This window comes from Astyanax mexicanus, chromosome 2 (genome assembly GCF_023375975.1).
Source record: "Astyanax mexicanus isolate ESR-SI-001 chromosome 2, AstMex3_surface, whole genome shotgun sequence".
Classification (NCBI taxonomy): Eukaryota; Metazoa; Chordata; class Actinopteri; order Characiformes; family Acestrorhamphidae; genus Astyanax; species Astyanax mexicanus.
The window spans coordinates 1480288-1497500 of record NC_064409.1 but is presented as its reverse complement, the minus strand read 5'-3'; the positions used below and the strand labels follow the sequence as shown (position 1 = coordinate 1497500).

Genomic DNA, 17213 nt, shown 5'->3' with positions numbered 1-17213 from the left:
TTAAAAACATCACTATAGTTTAGTTTAGTTAGTTTATCTTTTTATTTTATCTTTATTATTATTGATTTTATTACTGCCCTCCTTTATTACCTGTCAGACAAACTCTAACTCTAATTCTAATTCTTCTCTTCAGTTCTGCTAAAACTGAGATTTTAGTCCTTATTAATCATGTTAATCTAAGGAGCTAAAGGCTAAAGCTGCTGTTTCCATGTGGGTCAGCCAGACGTCTTCCTGTAGCAGTTTTTTGTCTCCAGTTTCTAAGAGTCTTTATTTGAAGGTGTAGAAACAGTACTCACCGCTCTCTGACTTCATCTGTAATTTCTCTAAAGAAAAGAAAGAACTTCTACTTTTAATAGTTACAGAGTTCTCTGTGTTTCTGTTTTAGTCTTTTATTCTAGTTATTATGAAGAAAGTGTGCACTTACAGTTGTGGTCAAAAGTTTACATACACTTGTAAAAAAACATAATGTTATGGCTGTCTTGAGTTTTCAATAAGTTCTACAACTCTTATTTTTCTGTGATAGAGTGATTGGAACACATACATGTTTGTCACAAAAAACAGTCGTAAAATTTGGTTCTTTCATAAATTTATTATGGGTCTGCTGAAAATGTCACCAAATCTGCTGGGTCAAAAATATACATACAGCAACAAAATTAGTCAATTTTGGTGATGTAGCGAGTTGTGTCAATCAACTTAGCTTCATGTCATGGCCTCTTCACTTCTTGTAAGTGATTCTGATTGACTACAGCTGTTGACTTCTCGTGAGCCCATTTAAATAGGGCTCATTTGACCCAGTGATTAGACTCAGCTACAAAAGCTACAATGGGAAAGTCAAAGGAACTCAGTGTGGATCTGAAAAAGCGAATTATTGACTTGAACAAGTCAGGGAAGTCACTTGGAGCCATTTCAAAGCAGCTACAGGTCCCAAGAGCAACTGTGCAGACAATTATACGCAAGTATAAAGTGCATGGAACAGTTGTGTCACTGCCACGATCAGGAAGAAAACGCAAGCTATCACATGCTGCCGAGAGGAGATTGGTCAGGATGGTCAAGAGTCAACCAAGAATCACCAAGAAGCAGGTCTGCAAGGATTTGGAAGCTGATGGAACACAGGTGTCAGTCTCCACAGTCGAGCGTGTTTTACATCGCCATGGACTGAGAGGCTGCCGTGCAAGAAAGAAGCCCTTGCTCCAGAAAAGGCACCTTAAGACTCGGCTGAAGTTTGCTGCTGATCACATGGACAAAGATAAAACCTTCTGGAGGAAAGTTCTCTGGTCAGACGAAACAAAAATTGAGCTGTTTGGCCACAACACCCAGCAATATGTTTGGAGGAGAAAAGGTGAGGCCTTTAATCCCAGGAACACCATGCCTACTGTCAAGCATGGTGGTGGTAGTATTATGCTCTGGGGATGTTTTGCTGCCAGTGGAACTGGTTCTTTGCAGAAAGTAAATGGGATAATGAAGAAGGAGGATTACCTCCAAATTCTGCAGGAAAACTTAAAACCATCAGCCCGAAGGTTGGGTCTTGGGCGCAGTTGGGTGTTCCAACAAGACAATGACCCAAAACACACATCAAAAGTGGTAAAGGAATGGCTAAACCAGGCTAGAATTAAGGTTTTAGAATGGCCTTCCCAAAGTCCTGACTTAAACCCCATTGAGAACATGTGGACAGTGCTAAAGAAACGGGTTCATGCAAGAAAACCATCACATTTAGCTGAACTGCACCAATTCTGTCAAGAAGAGTGGTCAAACATTCGACCTGAAGCTTGCCAGGAGCTTGTGGATGGCTACCAAAAGCGCCTAGTTGCCGTGAAAATGGCCAAGGGACATGTAACCAAATACTAATGTTGCTGTATGTATATTTTTGACCCAGCAGATTTGGTGACATTTTCAGCAGACCCATAATAAATTTATGAAAGAACCAAATTTTATGACTGTTTTTTGTGACAAACATGTATGTGTTCCGATCACTCTATCACAGAAAAATAAGAGTTGTAGAACTTATTGAAAACTCAAGACAGCCATAACATTATGTTTTTTTGCAAGTGTATGTAAACTTTTGACCACAACTGTATCTTGATAAAAAGAGCAAATCACTAAACCACATAAAATTTGTAAAAAAAAAAAAATAGAATTAAAAGTCCAGTTTCTTTGCCTCATTGGCTCTAGTTTTTAGAGACCATAATGACTGAATTGAGAGTTTTTTTTTTTTTTTTTTTTTTTCAGGGCAGTGGGCGGGGCTAAGCTGCTGTTTAATTGTCTTATCATTTTTTTTATTGGCTGGTTCACGATTTATTTACATGAACAATATGTCTCAATTAGTGTTATGTGCAACAAAACATAAACAAAAAATGTAATGTCCATTGTAATGGTTGCAAGGTCTGAAAGTATTAACATTGCAACACTGAAGAAGCTTAGACCTTTTTTAAATTATTTAAAATATATATGTTTAATAAGAACAGCTACACACAGCACTGCAAGTTAAGTGCATAATGTGAGCAATTAGAGGAGCTCACGTGTGCGTGAGCCTCAGAGCTGCGTGATTATAACAATTTAACGTGTGCTATTAATTTAAAACACTTTTTAATTTGTTATTAGTTGCTATATTGTGATTATCACGTCATACAGTAGCTTTTAAAACAGTGTAGAGACAGTAGAAACAGGATAAACTCTTTTTAATACGCTTGATTTCAGTGGAAACAATTTAAAAGCAGATATTAAGTCCTGATACTTCTGTTTAATATAACTAGAAACACTTTTAGAAAATACTCAATACTATAAACCTCCTGCTGAGAGTCCTGCTGACCTCTGACCTTTATAATTAAAGTGCTGTACTTGCTGGCTCTGCTATAGATAATAATTTATAGCTATAAAACACAAAGGCCAAGTGATAAAGTGGCAGCAGTTCAGCAGTTCAGCCAGCAGTGCAGTGCAGTGGTAATTATGATAACTAACCTCTCAATTAACCACTCATCATCCCTCTCTCCACCAGCACGTACTGTACGTACAGTAGACTTTTCCCATGATTCTCTGAGTCGTATATTTAAATAAGGATTTATTTATAGATGTTGGACTTTCTACAAGGCTTTTATAACAATAAGTGTTGCTAATAACTGTGTAATTACACAATAACAATCATGTATTAACAATGTAATTCAGGGTTCATGCATGTTTTAACCAATACATTTTTAGATAGATTTTTTCATGACTTGTCCTTGCCTTCATGGCAATTTTTTTGTGTAAACATGGACAATAAAACCAAAAATTAAATAAAAAACTATAATTAAAACTATGATTGATTATAGTAGGTCTGAAATTAATCTAACACACATTCTTATTAATAATAAAATATATGTGTCTGATCCTGAGAGCTCCATTGTGTAGAGTTAAATTACTAAATTACTAAATTCTGAGCTGATGTATTTTTTAGCTGAAAACTGATTTTCTCCAATGATAAACGGAAACGCAAATTTCCTTGACTTTTCCAAAACTTTCTGGGCATTGTTTTTTTAACAAAACCTTTTTACAGTTTGCAGATTATGCAACTCCACATGTATATAAAAATCAGTTAGAAATAGTGGAATAATTTAAATAATTTGAGTATTTCCTTGTTAAAAATACAATAACCTCTATATTACCATAGTTTAATATACAGTTTTAATGTTTTATGGCCATTTATAGAGAAAATAAGTGGTAGGGTACAAAAGAGAAATGGGATTGTCCATCTTATTTACATATGTCTCTCTCTGTCTCTCTCTCTCTCGCGCTGTCTCTCCTTCACTTGCCCAGTCTCTTGCTCTCTCACACTGTCTCTCCCTCTCTCTCACGCTGTCTCTCGCTCTCTTTCTCTGCCTCTTGCTCACTTGCGTTGCCTCCCCCACACTCTCTTGCACACTACCCTGAGATTTAAAGGCAGCATTTAAAAGAATAATCATGATTATTATTCATTTTCAAGTGATTGACTCCACTTTTAACAAACTCTTCAAAACTGAAATACATCCGTTAATTTGCATAGAGAAAATATGTATAGTTTAAGCAGTTAAAGTAATGCTGTTGTTTTTGTTCTTAACAAAGAGACACAAATAATCATGCTCATGAGTCTCTCATGATGACAGTATGAGATTTTTTTGGTTACAATTAAAAAGGTATCGTTTGGGTATCGTATCAGTATGGAGTAGGGAAGAGCTCCATATGGCACTCCAGTGAGTTAATTTTGCGTCTGGAGACTGAGAGCAGGTTGAGGCTGGTGTTTTATCAGCTCCCCGCTGGAGGACTGATCTCTGAAGCTATAGCCCCGCGGCGGCGGCATCTCCACCGTCTGTAAGAATGGACGTGTGACGGCGGCGCTGAGCTGTGCTGAGCTGTGCTGAGCTGTGCTGAAGCGGGCCGTTAGCTCCTGAAGGCTGATTCATTCAGCCGGACTCTGCGTTTCTCTGAGAGTCTGAACAGAGAAGCGAGACAGAGGTGAGTAGTGAAGCGAACAGCTGTGTTTCCACTAAACGCCATGTGTTACTGAAGTGCTTTGAACTGAACGCAGCCGAGAGAAAGAGAGAGAGAGAGAGAGAAAAGATCCACAGCCTGCGGCTCGTCTGCTGCTGCTGTTGCACAGTTACCACAGTAGCTGTGCAATTCAGCATCACCAAGGAGACCATATCCATGACAACCCTCGCCTACGAATAATTCCATTCACAGCCCACACTGATCAGTGCAAAACAGTATAGAAGTGAAGAGTTCGTACTGCGAAAAGCTTGACTGATGAACGTTCGTGTAAATTTGCTAATTTGCATCAAACGTGCACCATGCAGCTTAATTTAGGATGCATCATTGTGTCTTTGCTATCATATCGTAATGAATAATTAATCATGGGTGTGTTTAATAAATTTTGGGAGTAACATGAACTCATTCCCTTTAAGACCCAGGTATACTCTGACGAATTGGCTTTGGTGGATTGCTATTTTAACGGTGCAGCTACCTGGACGTGTTCAACAAACTCTTCTCAGCAGAGGAAACTGAGCTGCTGGTTGACGCTGTGAAGGAGCTCCAGCAGCTCATTTACGGGAACAGCAATGTTATTTTATTTACTATTCTGTTTATTGTTGATGTAAAAGTTGGGTTTGTGCACTGCTGTGACGAGATAGCGATGAACGTCTGACTGTTGGCGTCTGTCTAGGTTGTATTCAGTCAGTGGAGCTCCTGTGTTTTCTGTTACCAAGATAAACAAGATAAAACTCCAGAAATGTACCTGAACACACCTCATTTCCAGAACACCACGCCCATCAGTGTAGATATATTCAGAAGATCTGCTGCTGTTTAAACCAGACAGGAGCAAGAATAGGAAATAGACTGTTGGTGCTGAGGTGTAAGATAGCGATAAGCATTTAATTTAATTTCCTTGTACCAGTTTTTAATATGTCTGTAATGTGTAACTTTTAAAAAAGGAACAATTATAGTTTTATAGTTGTAGAATAGGGACCAATTCACATGCATGAAAAGTAATAAACTATCAAATATCACAAGAAAAATAACATTTTCTATGTGTTTTCCATGTGTCCATCAGCACGATTAGCAGGTAATGTTAATGCTGCTCCAGCAACTCTAGCTGGGATTAGAAGCAAGCTACAATCCGATAATTCTTAACTCTAAACGGCTAAAGTTTGCGGCTAATGCTAATGCTGCTCCAGCCTTAGTGCTGGAGAAACTTCACTAAAAACTCATCCTTATAACACTGTACTTTACTGCTCCTTAATACCTGACTGGTAAAATTCATACATAAGGAGCACTGATGATTTTTTGGGGAAAATTAAAGGATTTTAAGTTTAACCTTATAGTGCTAAAAATAGGTTAATTGAGTTATCTGAGAAATAATCATTAGTTGCAGCCATATATTTAAAAAAAAAAACAACTCTAACAACTTTTCAATTTTTATGTATAGTTTATATATGGATTTTTTTCTTTAAATGGAAATGGAAATAAACACACACACACACATACAAAACGTACACACACACACACACACACACACACACACAAATAAACATACACAACAACCACTGTAAGTCTGCATCTCATATCAGGCCGAGGCATCATGTTCCACTCGCAACAGATGTCAGATGTATTTGCTGATGAATGCTCTGCAGAAAAAAACAGTGGAAATGTGTGAGAGTGTGTGTGTGTGTGTTAGAGTGTGTGTGTGTGTTTGTAACCACAGGAGCGGCTGCAGAATGAGATTATGCACATAATAAAGCAATAACACATGATACAGTGAGTGTTGCTGTGATGCTGTGAACACTATGAGCTGCTCTATGAGGCGTAAAGCAGCAGCTCTTTAACTACAGTAGAGACACGTGACCGTACGCCACACAGGGGTCACGTATCACGCAGACGGATGCACAGATCTGCTTATAACATACGTATAAGGCTGGAATAAGGTGTTTTGCATATGGAAACGCAAATAAAGCATCACTTTTTTACCTCTGTGAGAGAACAGCTTCACTAACAGAGACAAACTTACACACAGCCATGCATCCCAAACTTCCAGTAAAAGTCCCCTTAAAGCAACGAAAATGAGGTAATGTCCCACCCCAACCATCATTCATGGCCACATCATGAAAGAATTCTCCATTGGAGAAAAGTTTATGGGTGCCAGTTGCAGAAACCAGTGGAAAAAACAAACACAAAAATTAGGTAATTATTAAACATGCACAATAATAATCCGTAATAATATAGGTAATAGTTAGAATTGTCCCCCACAAAAATGATGCAGCAGAAAAAAAAGCAGAAATTGTTGTATTAAAATAAACTTTTATTTTAAAAGTGTGGCTAAATCTGCACCCCCGCCATGAAAAGCACCACCTCTCAGGAGCATGTTTCTAAATAAAGTTCGCTTAAGCAATTATCTCCTCTTTTATCAAGAAGATGGTGCATAGACGCTGCCGAGAGGTGGTGCTTTTCATGGCAGGGGTGCAGATTTAGGCACTACTATGGTGCCGAATTCAGCACCCCCGCCAGGAAAAGCACCCCCTCTCGGGAGATGAAGCTGCAGATAACATGTTTCTTTCCCGTCATTTTTTTAAGAGTCAGGGTAGCTTAAAACTGTATCTTGACTATTGTCCTGGCGAGGTCGGTTTGGGTAATCTAACGTTTATATTAACTGCTGCCAAAAATCTCTATAAAACGTTACATTCTTTTAATAAAGGGACACCATCGTAAGAAGTGTTTTTAGTGGAAAAAATGTAAAACACAAAATCCAACGCTAATGAGATTTTTAAAAAAGAGTGGAGTATGTAAAATGCAAAATGTAAAAATACAACAGAATTGACATGCCAATACATAATAATAATAATAATAATAATAATAATAATAACCAAATTCGGTGTGCTAACATATCTTATCGTGTGTGAAATTATCGCCAAATTCTCGATATTATAATATTCTTAAAGAACAGAGAACATATCAAGAATGGTAAGACAATCCAGGTTGATAACAAAGGAAGACAAAATAAACGATTTGTATAGATAGGTTATAGATGGACGGAACCTAATCTAATACTTAGCTGTATTGAGTGAAGTGAAGTGCAGGGGTATATATAGTTAAGGGAACAGGTGAAATCAATACTCAGGTGATTCTAGGCTTGGAGGTGTCATGTGATCAGTCATGTGAGGGAGTGAATGGGTGATGTATGTAAGTGTGTGGTGCATTCTGGGAAATGTAGTCCACAGCTGGGAGACAACTGGTAGACACAGATGCAGCCATCTATGTCAGTATCATAAACTTTCATGTAGAATCATATGGAATTAATCAGTCTGAGATTAAGAAAAACTTGAAAAATAGACGACTGAACTCTTACACAGCTTAAACACGCTTGGAGGAGACCCCTAACAGCACGGTTTTGCATGCAAGGCCCTGATAATAGATAACCAATAAACAGATGTTTTTTTTCCAGATTTATCCACTGTTATCTCCTTAAAACTGCTTTTTAACAACAATAAGCAAACTCAAAACAAAGTACTACAATGAGTTCTTTGAGTGATGCCATTGGAAAACACATTTTACAGCAAGTAACGGTTCTTTAAACCATTTGGAAGCTCTTTATCTTAACAAATCTCTATAATATCTATATAATATAATATCATTCTTTCTCAAACACACAAACAAAATCCTTTATTTTCTAGAGTGGAGCTAAACTGTGCAGATAAACTGCTTTTAAAGTTTGTTATAAAAATAAAAAGCTGCAAACTCTGTAAGTGCACTGCTTACTATTCATGCAAGTAAAGACAAGGCCTAGTTTCAGTTCTAAATAAAGCCCATATAAAGGAGTTCCACATGTATGTAGGCCTGCTGTAGTGTCACAACACACCAGAGAGCAAAGTGGACACAATCTGAATATATTATTTTCACTTTTCCAGAGCAAATAAAACAGAAAAAGCCCTGAAATGTCTCCTTTCAAGTGATGGATTACTGAGCTATATATATATAAATATACACACACATGTATAGAAGTGCTAACTTTGATCCAAATATATATATATATATATCTGGGCTGGCGAACTGTAGAACATACAGGATCCATCATACAAGTCCATCAAATCCTTCATCATCATAATCATCCTCACCCACTGCAGACCATCGGTATCAACATAGCAATGAACACTAGGCTGCTTCATCAACACAGACCAGACTGGTGTAACAGCTTCACCTCAGCTTTAGCATCATCAGCAGCATTAGCATTAGCATCAGCAGAAGAAAGCAGCACCATCTCTCTTACCAGGTTGGAGTTGGTGGCGTTGGAGTCGTCCTCTGGGAAGGGGATGTAGACAGCTAAGGCCACGCAGTTAGCAAAAATAGTCATCAAAATGATGATTTCAAAGGGTCTGGAGAGGGGAGGAGTTAAGGGCAATGCAACTGTACAGAAAATATACAACATATACACACACAGAAATATACAAAATATACACAAATATCACAATCATATCACAATGACTCACTGTTTAATCAGACAGTAAAAAACTAAAACAGAGCAGGAGTAGATAGGTAACTAGGTAGGTAGGTAGTTAGATAAGTAGGTAGATAAGTAGGTAAGTAGGTAGATAAGTAGGTATGTAGGTAGATAAGTAGGTATGTAGGTAGGTAAGTAGGTATGTAGGTAGATAAGTAGGTAGATAGAAAGGTAGATAGGTAGGTCAGTAGGTGGGAAGATAGGTAGGTAGATAGATAAGTAGGTATGTAGATAAGTAGGTATGTAGAAAAGTAGGTATGTAGGTAGATAAGTAGGTAGGTATATTAGGTAGATAAGTAGGTATGTAGGTAGATAAGTAGGTATGTAGAAAAGTAGGTGTGTAGGTAGATAAGTAGGTAGGTATATTAGGTAGATAAGTAGGTAGGTAGATAAGTAGGTATGTAGGTAGATAAGTAGGTAGGTATATTAGGTAGATAAGTAGGTATGTAGAAAAGTAGGTGTGTAGGTAGATAAGTAGGTAGGTATATTAGGTAGATAAGTAGGTAGGTAGATAAGTAGGTATGTAGGTAGATAAGTAGGTAGGTATATTAGGTAGATAAGTAGGTATGTAGGTAGATAAGTAGGTAGGTAGATAAGTAGGTAGGTATATTAGGTAGATAAGTAGGTATGTAGGTAAATAAGTAGGTAGATAAGTAGGTATGTAGACAGATAAGTAAGTAAATAAGTAGGTAGGTAGGTGGATATATGGTAGGTAAGTAGGTAATTAAGTTAGATAGATGTTTACATAAATCGGTAGGTAGATAAGTAGGTAAATAGATAAGTAGGTAGATAGGTTGGTACCTAGATATGTAGGTAGATAGATAGATAGGTAGGTCAGTAGGCAAACAGGTAAGTAGGTAGGTAGGCAGATAGATAGTCCTTTTTTAAAAATACCTTATTTTTTGCCATGTTTCCTTGGCATCCAATATACTCGCCTCTGAACAGCAAAGGAGCTAGCGCTGCAGTTAGCAGCTAACGCTAATATGGCTCCAGCCTTGGTGCTGGAGAAACTTCACTAAAAACTGACCCTTATAACTCTGTACTTCAGTGGAGTGACTTTACTGCTCCTTAATACCTGACTGATAGAATTTATACATAAGCACTGATGATTTTTGGGAAAATTGAAGGATTTAAAGAGTGCCTTATAGTGCGAAAAATACAATATATTTTCTGTTTTCCGTTAATCTGTTTTACTTAAAGGCCTTGGCAGTTTACTGTGAAAATCTGTACACTAGACTTTGTACCATTTCTGTTATTTATTGGAACTAAAGAGCTGAAATGGCAAAAATAAATGTTGTATACGTATATTATCATTTTTATCACAGTATTAACTCCTATACGTTGTGATACTATTGATATTGTTGTTATTAATAAGCTGGTGTGCTTGTGTTTAAAAGTGCTGAGCTAAAGACTAAACGTCTCCTTTAGAACAGGAATTAAAAGGTCACCGTTTGTCTGCTTCTTATTTTCAGACTTATCTTCCCGTTCAGCTCCGGCCCTCGTTTCCCTCATCAGAGCCTATGAGCTCTTTAAACTACAGACACAGCTTTAACAGAGCAGTTTCACCACATACTAAGTGGTGAGCACCTTATATTAACATGCCTTGCTAAGTAGATGTTCCACAGTGAAATAAAGTTGTTAGCTAGCTAGGTTAGCTAACATTAACTACTCTATTTCAGTGAGAATGTTTTAGTTTGGTAGTTAAAGTGGTAGATGGTGCTCACCACTTACTATTTTGTGCTCACCACTTAGTATTTGGTGCTCACCACTTAATATTTGGTGTTCACCACTCAGTATTTGGTGCTCACCACTTAGTATTTGGTGCTCACCACTTATGATCTGGTTCTCACCCCTTAGTATGACGTGCTTACCACTTAATATGTGGTGCTCACCACTTACTATTTGGTGCTCACTACTTAGTATCTTGTGCTCACCACTTAGTATTTGGTGCTCACCACATACTATTTGGTGCTCACTACTTAGTATCTTGTGCTTACCACTTTTTTTTACATAAAAAATACACCATGTCCCTTCAGCGGCTCCATAGAATGGCTATATGTGTTCTTGACGGCAGTGAAATCTTTTTATAGGTTAATTATAACTAGAAAGCTGGCTTCCACTGGGAAGAATGTTTTTTTACAATTTAAATCAAATTTTCTTAAGAGTTTTTTGGGTTATTTTGTTTCTGTGGTAACTTGACATTACTACAATTAAAATTACTACAATATCGTGTATCGCAATAATATCAGAGACGATATATCGTCCACAGAAATATGGTATCGAGACAGACCTACTCAGAATTCTGTGATTTTTATCACACTAATCACACGCTGGACAGTAACAGATCTAAACTAAGCTGTGGATCTGTTCTGAGCTCTGGATGTTCTTGTAGCTCCGGCGGCGGCGGCTCTGCTCTGGATGAGTTATGAGTCTCCAGCGTTCAGCACTTCATGACGAAACAGCATGAGATCAGAATCCCACATGAAGTATCACAGGGCCACCATAACACAGGCCTGCTTAGATAAACACGGCTGTAGATCAGCGCCGCGGACCCGGAGACAGACAGAGAGGAAATACACCAACATCACCATTAAACTGCAGAGCAGAACTACATTTTAAATCATTTCAACTCTATTTATTTCACTATTTACTCAAATTAACTCATTAACATCTGGATCCTATAATTTAATTTAATCCCTTTTATTGTGAGGAAGATTTTTGTAAAATAAAAAAAAAACATATATATTTTTTTGTTTCTAGGCACCATTAAAAAGCCTGTAATTGTTTTAAATTGTTTTTTTTTAATTAGCTTATATTTTCTTATTATTTAAAATTTTTATTTGTTTTATTTTTTTATTTATGTTTTTATTTTGATTCCTATGTTCTTAGTTTATTCTCATTCATGTTATCATTTCTTATCATTCTTATCTATTATTCCTTATTATAATAATCTATCTTATTATGTTTTCTTTTATTATATGTTTTATTAATTCTTACATTTTTTTTACGTGACAACTTTTTATGGTCTTATTAGAATTTCTAGTTTTTTTCTTTTTACAAATATATTTTATTAATCTACATTAAATTTCAATTAATAATTAGTTTTTCTTTTATTTATTATTATTATTTTATATTTTGTTCCTCCTTAGGGATAGTGATGAACGTCTGTCTGACTGTTGGCTTCTGTCTAGGTTGTATTCAGTCAGTGGAGCTCCTGTGTTTTCTGTTACCAAGATAAACAAGATAAAACTCCAGAAATGTACCTGAACACACCTCATTTCCAGAACACCACGCCCATCAGTGTAGATATATTCAGAAGATCTGCTGCTGTTTAAAGCAGACAGGAGGAAGGAGTGAAAATAGACTGTTTACGGGTTTTAAGATAGAGCCCATAATGTTTTGTAAAATGTGGTAAAAGTTATCAGAACATTTGAAATCTTTTGCTTCTGAAAACTGTGAGAGAAACAAAGAACTGCTGGATATTTTGGTAATTGGGAGTCGCCTCAGCTGGAGGGATTTTTTTGTTGTTTTATTTTATCAGTAAAATTCTCTGTTCTATTGTCTCACACTCTCTCATTACTGCAGGACTGAGGGAAAAACACGTTTAACAAGACTGAGGGACTTTTATTCTGTCTGTTATTTAGTGAAGCTAAACAACGTGAGAAACGTGGTGTATCCAGGTGTGTGTGTGTGTGTGTGTGTGTGTGTGTGTGTGTGTGTGTGTAATGTGAACACATTAAGAGAGAAATCAGGTGAATAATAGTTACTTTCATGAAGCTCCAGCTACGACAGATCCTGCATGAAATAAACACTAATCAATCTGTTCTTCACTCTCTCACTTTACTGCTCAAACCTCACACCATCACACCTGAGAGAGAAACTGCATTTATTACAGAGAGAGAGAGAGAGAGAGAGAGAGAGAGAGAAATGGGAAGAAAGAACAAACAAGTGCAAGAAACAGAGAGAGAAGCAGAGAGAGAAGCAGAGAGAGAACAAAAGAGTGCTTTAAAGATAAAAAAGAGAGAGAACAAGAGTGCAACAAAGAGAGAAAGAGAGAGAGAGAGAACAAAAGAGTGCAATGAAGAAAGAAAAAAGAGAGGAAGAGAAAGACAACAAGAGAACAAGAGTGCAACAAAGGGAGAGAGCGAGAGAGAGAAAAAGAAGAAAATAGAGCAATAAAAAGAGAAAGAAAAAGAAAACAGGATTGCAACAAATAGAGAGAGAGAGATTAAAATTGTGCTATAAAGAGAAAAAGAGAGAGAAGGAAAGAAAGGATGAGTGTAACAAGGAGAGAGAAAAAAGAAAGAACAAAAAAGATTATGAGAAAGAGATATTTAAACAGAGAGAGTGAGAGAGTGAGATGAAAACAGGGACAGGGAGAGCAAATGAGTGAGAGAGAATAAGAGAGAAAGAGAGAATAGGTGAGAGAGCAGAAGAAGAGAAGAAGAACACAGGTGTAAAAAGTGTGAACGTAACTGTGTGAGAAAGAGAAAAAGAGTAAAAGAATAATTTAAAGAAAAGTAGAGTGAGAAGAGGGAGAAATGATGACTGAATAAATGTGATGAAAAGAGAGAGAGAGAAAGTGATAAAGCATAAGATTTACCGGCCCTGTGATATCCTAAGTCATATTGTGATGTTTATCGCTATTTTAAACCCCACCAACAGTCTATTTTCACTCCTTCCTCCTGCCTGGTTTAAACAGCAGCAGATCTTCTGAATATATCTACACTGATGGGCGTGGTGTTCTGGAAATGAGGTGTGTTCAGGTACATTTCTGGAGTTTTATCTTGTTTATCTTGGTAACAGAAAACACAGGAGCTCCACTGACTGAATACAACCTAGACAGACGCCAACAGTCAGACGTTCATCGCTATCTCGGTAACACAGGCGCCGTGCCGAGCCGAGCGTACACCCCCACTTATTACACACACATGAACACACAGCAGCACAAACCCAACTTTTACATCAACAATAAACAGAATAGTAAATAAAATAACATTGCTGTTCCCGTAAATGAGCTGCTGGAGCTCCTTCACAGCGTCAACCAGCAGCTCAGTTTCCTCTGCTGAGAAGAGTTTGATGAACACGTCCAGGTAGCTGCACCGTTACAATAGCAGTCCACCAAAGACAGAGCTCACCTGATCTACTCTTAAAGAGAATGATGAGCAAAAGAGAGACACTCTGATTGGTTTGTTTCATGTTAATTAGTACATGCCTTTTTTGTGTTGTGTTTTAAGATGCGCAAGGTGTACTTTTCCCGCCGTTACGATAGCAAAGACATACAAGATACATGAAAAGCGTAACTGAAAATTGTGAAAGAGAAGAGCGAGAGAGAGAGAAAATGAAAAAAGAGAAATTGGTACAGTCTCCTGAAGAGGGGGAACATTTGGAAAAGACATGCTGTGTGTGTGTGTGTGTGTGTGTGTGTGTGTGTTGACGGAATGAGGCGAGGGGGTTGTGTTTTGAGTGAATCTTTGGATGCTTAATTTGGGATGCCAGTGTTTTTATGACTCATGGATCATCAGAGTTTCTGTATTTTCTCTCTCTCTTAAGAAAATCCGCTTCCGCTCACACACACACACACACACACACACACACACACACACACACACACTCACACACACACACTCACACACACACACTCACACACACACACACACACACACACTTCTAAGAGACGCACATATGGGAAACACAGACTGCAAGCAAATAATTATGCGCTTCACGCTGATGTAGGTACACTCTGTTAGCTCTGGAGAACCGTCACAAATAATCTACTGAAAATATATTTTAACCATCATTATTCAAACCCACAGCAGCCAATCACAATGCAGGATCACATTATCTACATAAATCACATGTGTGTAACATAGCAGGACTAAAAGACATAATGGTCTTGCGTGATAAAACAGAACTAATGTAACTAATGAAAAACAGTATTGCTTCTGTTTTCTGTCACTTTAATGCAAATTAGCTGTTGCTGGCCACGCCCCATATTTAAGTTAAGCATCCATCGCACATTCTAGTGTTGGTTTGTGCTTAAATAACAAGACACAAACACGCTAGATCATGCTTAACTGCAATAGAAGCACAAAACTCAAATTAGTAGTAGTAGTAATTAGACAGTAGATACAGATCCCTCCCTCAGACAAAGTCTGCTGGCTAATCCTGCTGTGCACTGCCTGAGGTTTTCAAGCAGCAAAAAGAAATGGACAAAATGGTGTTTCTCGATGTGAAGATCTAGTGTAGGGGGCTCTGTAAGTATTGTGACAGAATTATGTAGTTAGGTAAATTAGGGATTAAATTAGACAGCTTTTTAATAAGAGAGCACTTAAAAATTATGAATTTCTTTGATTTTACCAAATTAAAAACCTCTGGAATATAATCAAGAGGAAGATGGATGATCACAAACCATCAAACCACCAAACTGAACTGCTTGAATTTTTGCACCAGGAGTAAAGCAGCATAAAGTTATCTAAAAGCAGTGTGTAAGACTGGTGGAGGAGAACATGATGCCAAGATGCATGAAAAAAACTGTGATTAAAAACCACCAGGGTTATTCCACCAAATATTGATTATTTCTGAACTCTTAAAACTTTATGAATATGAACTTGTTTTCTTTGCATTATTTGAGGTCTGAAAGCTCTGCATCTTTTTTGTTATTTCAGACATTTCTCATTTTCTGTAAATAAATGCTCTAAATGAGAATATTTTATTTGTAATTTGGGAGAAATGTTGTCTGTAGTTTATAGAATAAAACAACAATGTTCATTTTACTCAAACATAAACCTATAAATAGCAAAATCAGAGAAACTGATTCAGAAACTGAAGTGATCTCTTATATATTTTTTTCCAGAGCTGTATTTATATATTAGTTTTAAAACTAGTATAAGATCATTTTTATGAGGTCAGTTCATCAGTCCTTTCCTCAGTAATAGTTTCTGGTTTCTGATTGGCGGATGTAAATCATGTGAGTGTGTGAGTGTAAGTGCTCTAAACGGAGAGTAAAGGAAAGCTGTCCTCTTAATCCACAGCTAATCAATCACTTAATCAATCAGCTCACTGATCACCTTTACACACTGTTAGTGTGCTCACATTAAATACAGCTACTCTCAGCAAATTTATTATCAATCAATCTCCCACTCACTCACTCACTCACTGTCACTTAGTGGAAACTGACCTGTTCATGACTTTATTTATCTTTAAATAAAAATAAATAAATAAATAAGTAAATAAATGTTTTAATGTTTTGTTGCACAGAACACTAATTGTGAGTAATTGTTGTCCATCAGAAAAGATCACAAATCAGCAACTCAGTCATTAAGGGATATTAGTATATCATTATTACTAATTCACTGTTATTTGGAACATGTTTTATCATGTCTAGGAATAAATTACTTAAAAACATTTTGTTCATTGGATTTTTTTAATATAGATTTTGTATTAGGATAGTAGTGTAAACTTTACTTCATTTATTTTACTGAATCAATCCTTTCTTTTAGTAAACTTTACTTCATTTATTTTTACTGAATCAATCCTTTCTTTCAGTAAACTTTACTTCATTTATTTTTACTGAATCAATCCTTTCTTTTAGTAAACTTTACTTCATTTATTTTTACTGAATCAATCCTTTCTTTTAGTAAACTTTACTTCATTTATTTTTACTGAATCAATCCTTTCTTTTAGTAAACTTTACTTCATTTATTTTTACTGAATCAATCCTTTCTTTTAGTAAACTTTACTTCTTTTATTTTACTGAATCAATCCTTTCTTTTATTAAACTTTACTTCATTTATTTTTACTGAATCAATCCTTTCTTTTAGTAAACTTTACTTCATTTATTTTTACTGAATCAATCCTTTCTTTTATTAAACTTTACTTCATTTATTTTTACTGAATCAATCCTTTCTTTTATTAAACTTTACTTCATTTATTTTTACTGAATCAATCCTTTCTTTTAGTAAACTTTACTTCATTTATTTTTACTGAATCAATCCTTTCTTTTAGTAAACTTTACTTCATTTATTTTTACTGAATCAATCCTTTCTTTTAGTAAACTTTACTTCATTTATTTTTACTGAATCAATCCTTTCTTTTAGTAAACTTTACTTCATTTATTTTTACTGAATCAATCCTTTCTTTTAGTAAACTTTACTTTATTTATTTTTACTGAATCAATCCTTTCTTTCAGTAAACTTTACTTCATTTATTTTACTGA

General features: G+C 36.3%; 1 protein-coding gene across 5 annotated transcripts in view; it reads right to left on the bottom strand.

The window, feature by feature from the left end:
• Positions 1–17213, bottom strand: part of cacna1c (calcium channel, voltage-dependent, L type, alpha 1C subunit) — a 326406-nt gene that overhangs the window by 203763 nt on the left and 105430 nt on the right. For all 5 annotated transcript variants that reach the window (XM_049473023.1, XM_049473030.1, XM_049473038.1 and 2 more), the window contains one exon: positions 8765–8870. In XM_049473023.1, coding sequence (XP_049328980.1) covers positions 8765–8870 — 106 coding nt within the window. The remainder of the gene's footprint in view (positions 1–8764; positions 8871–17213) is intronic.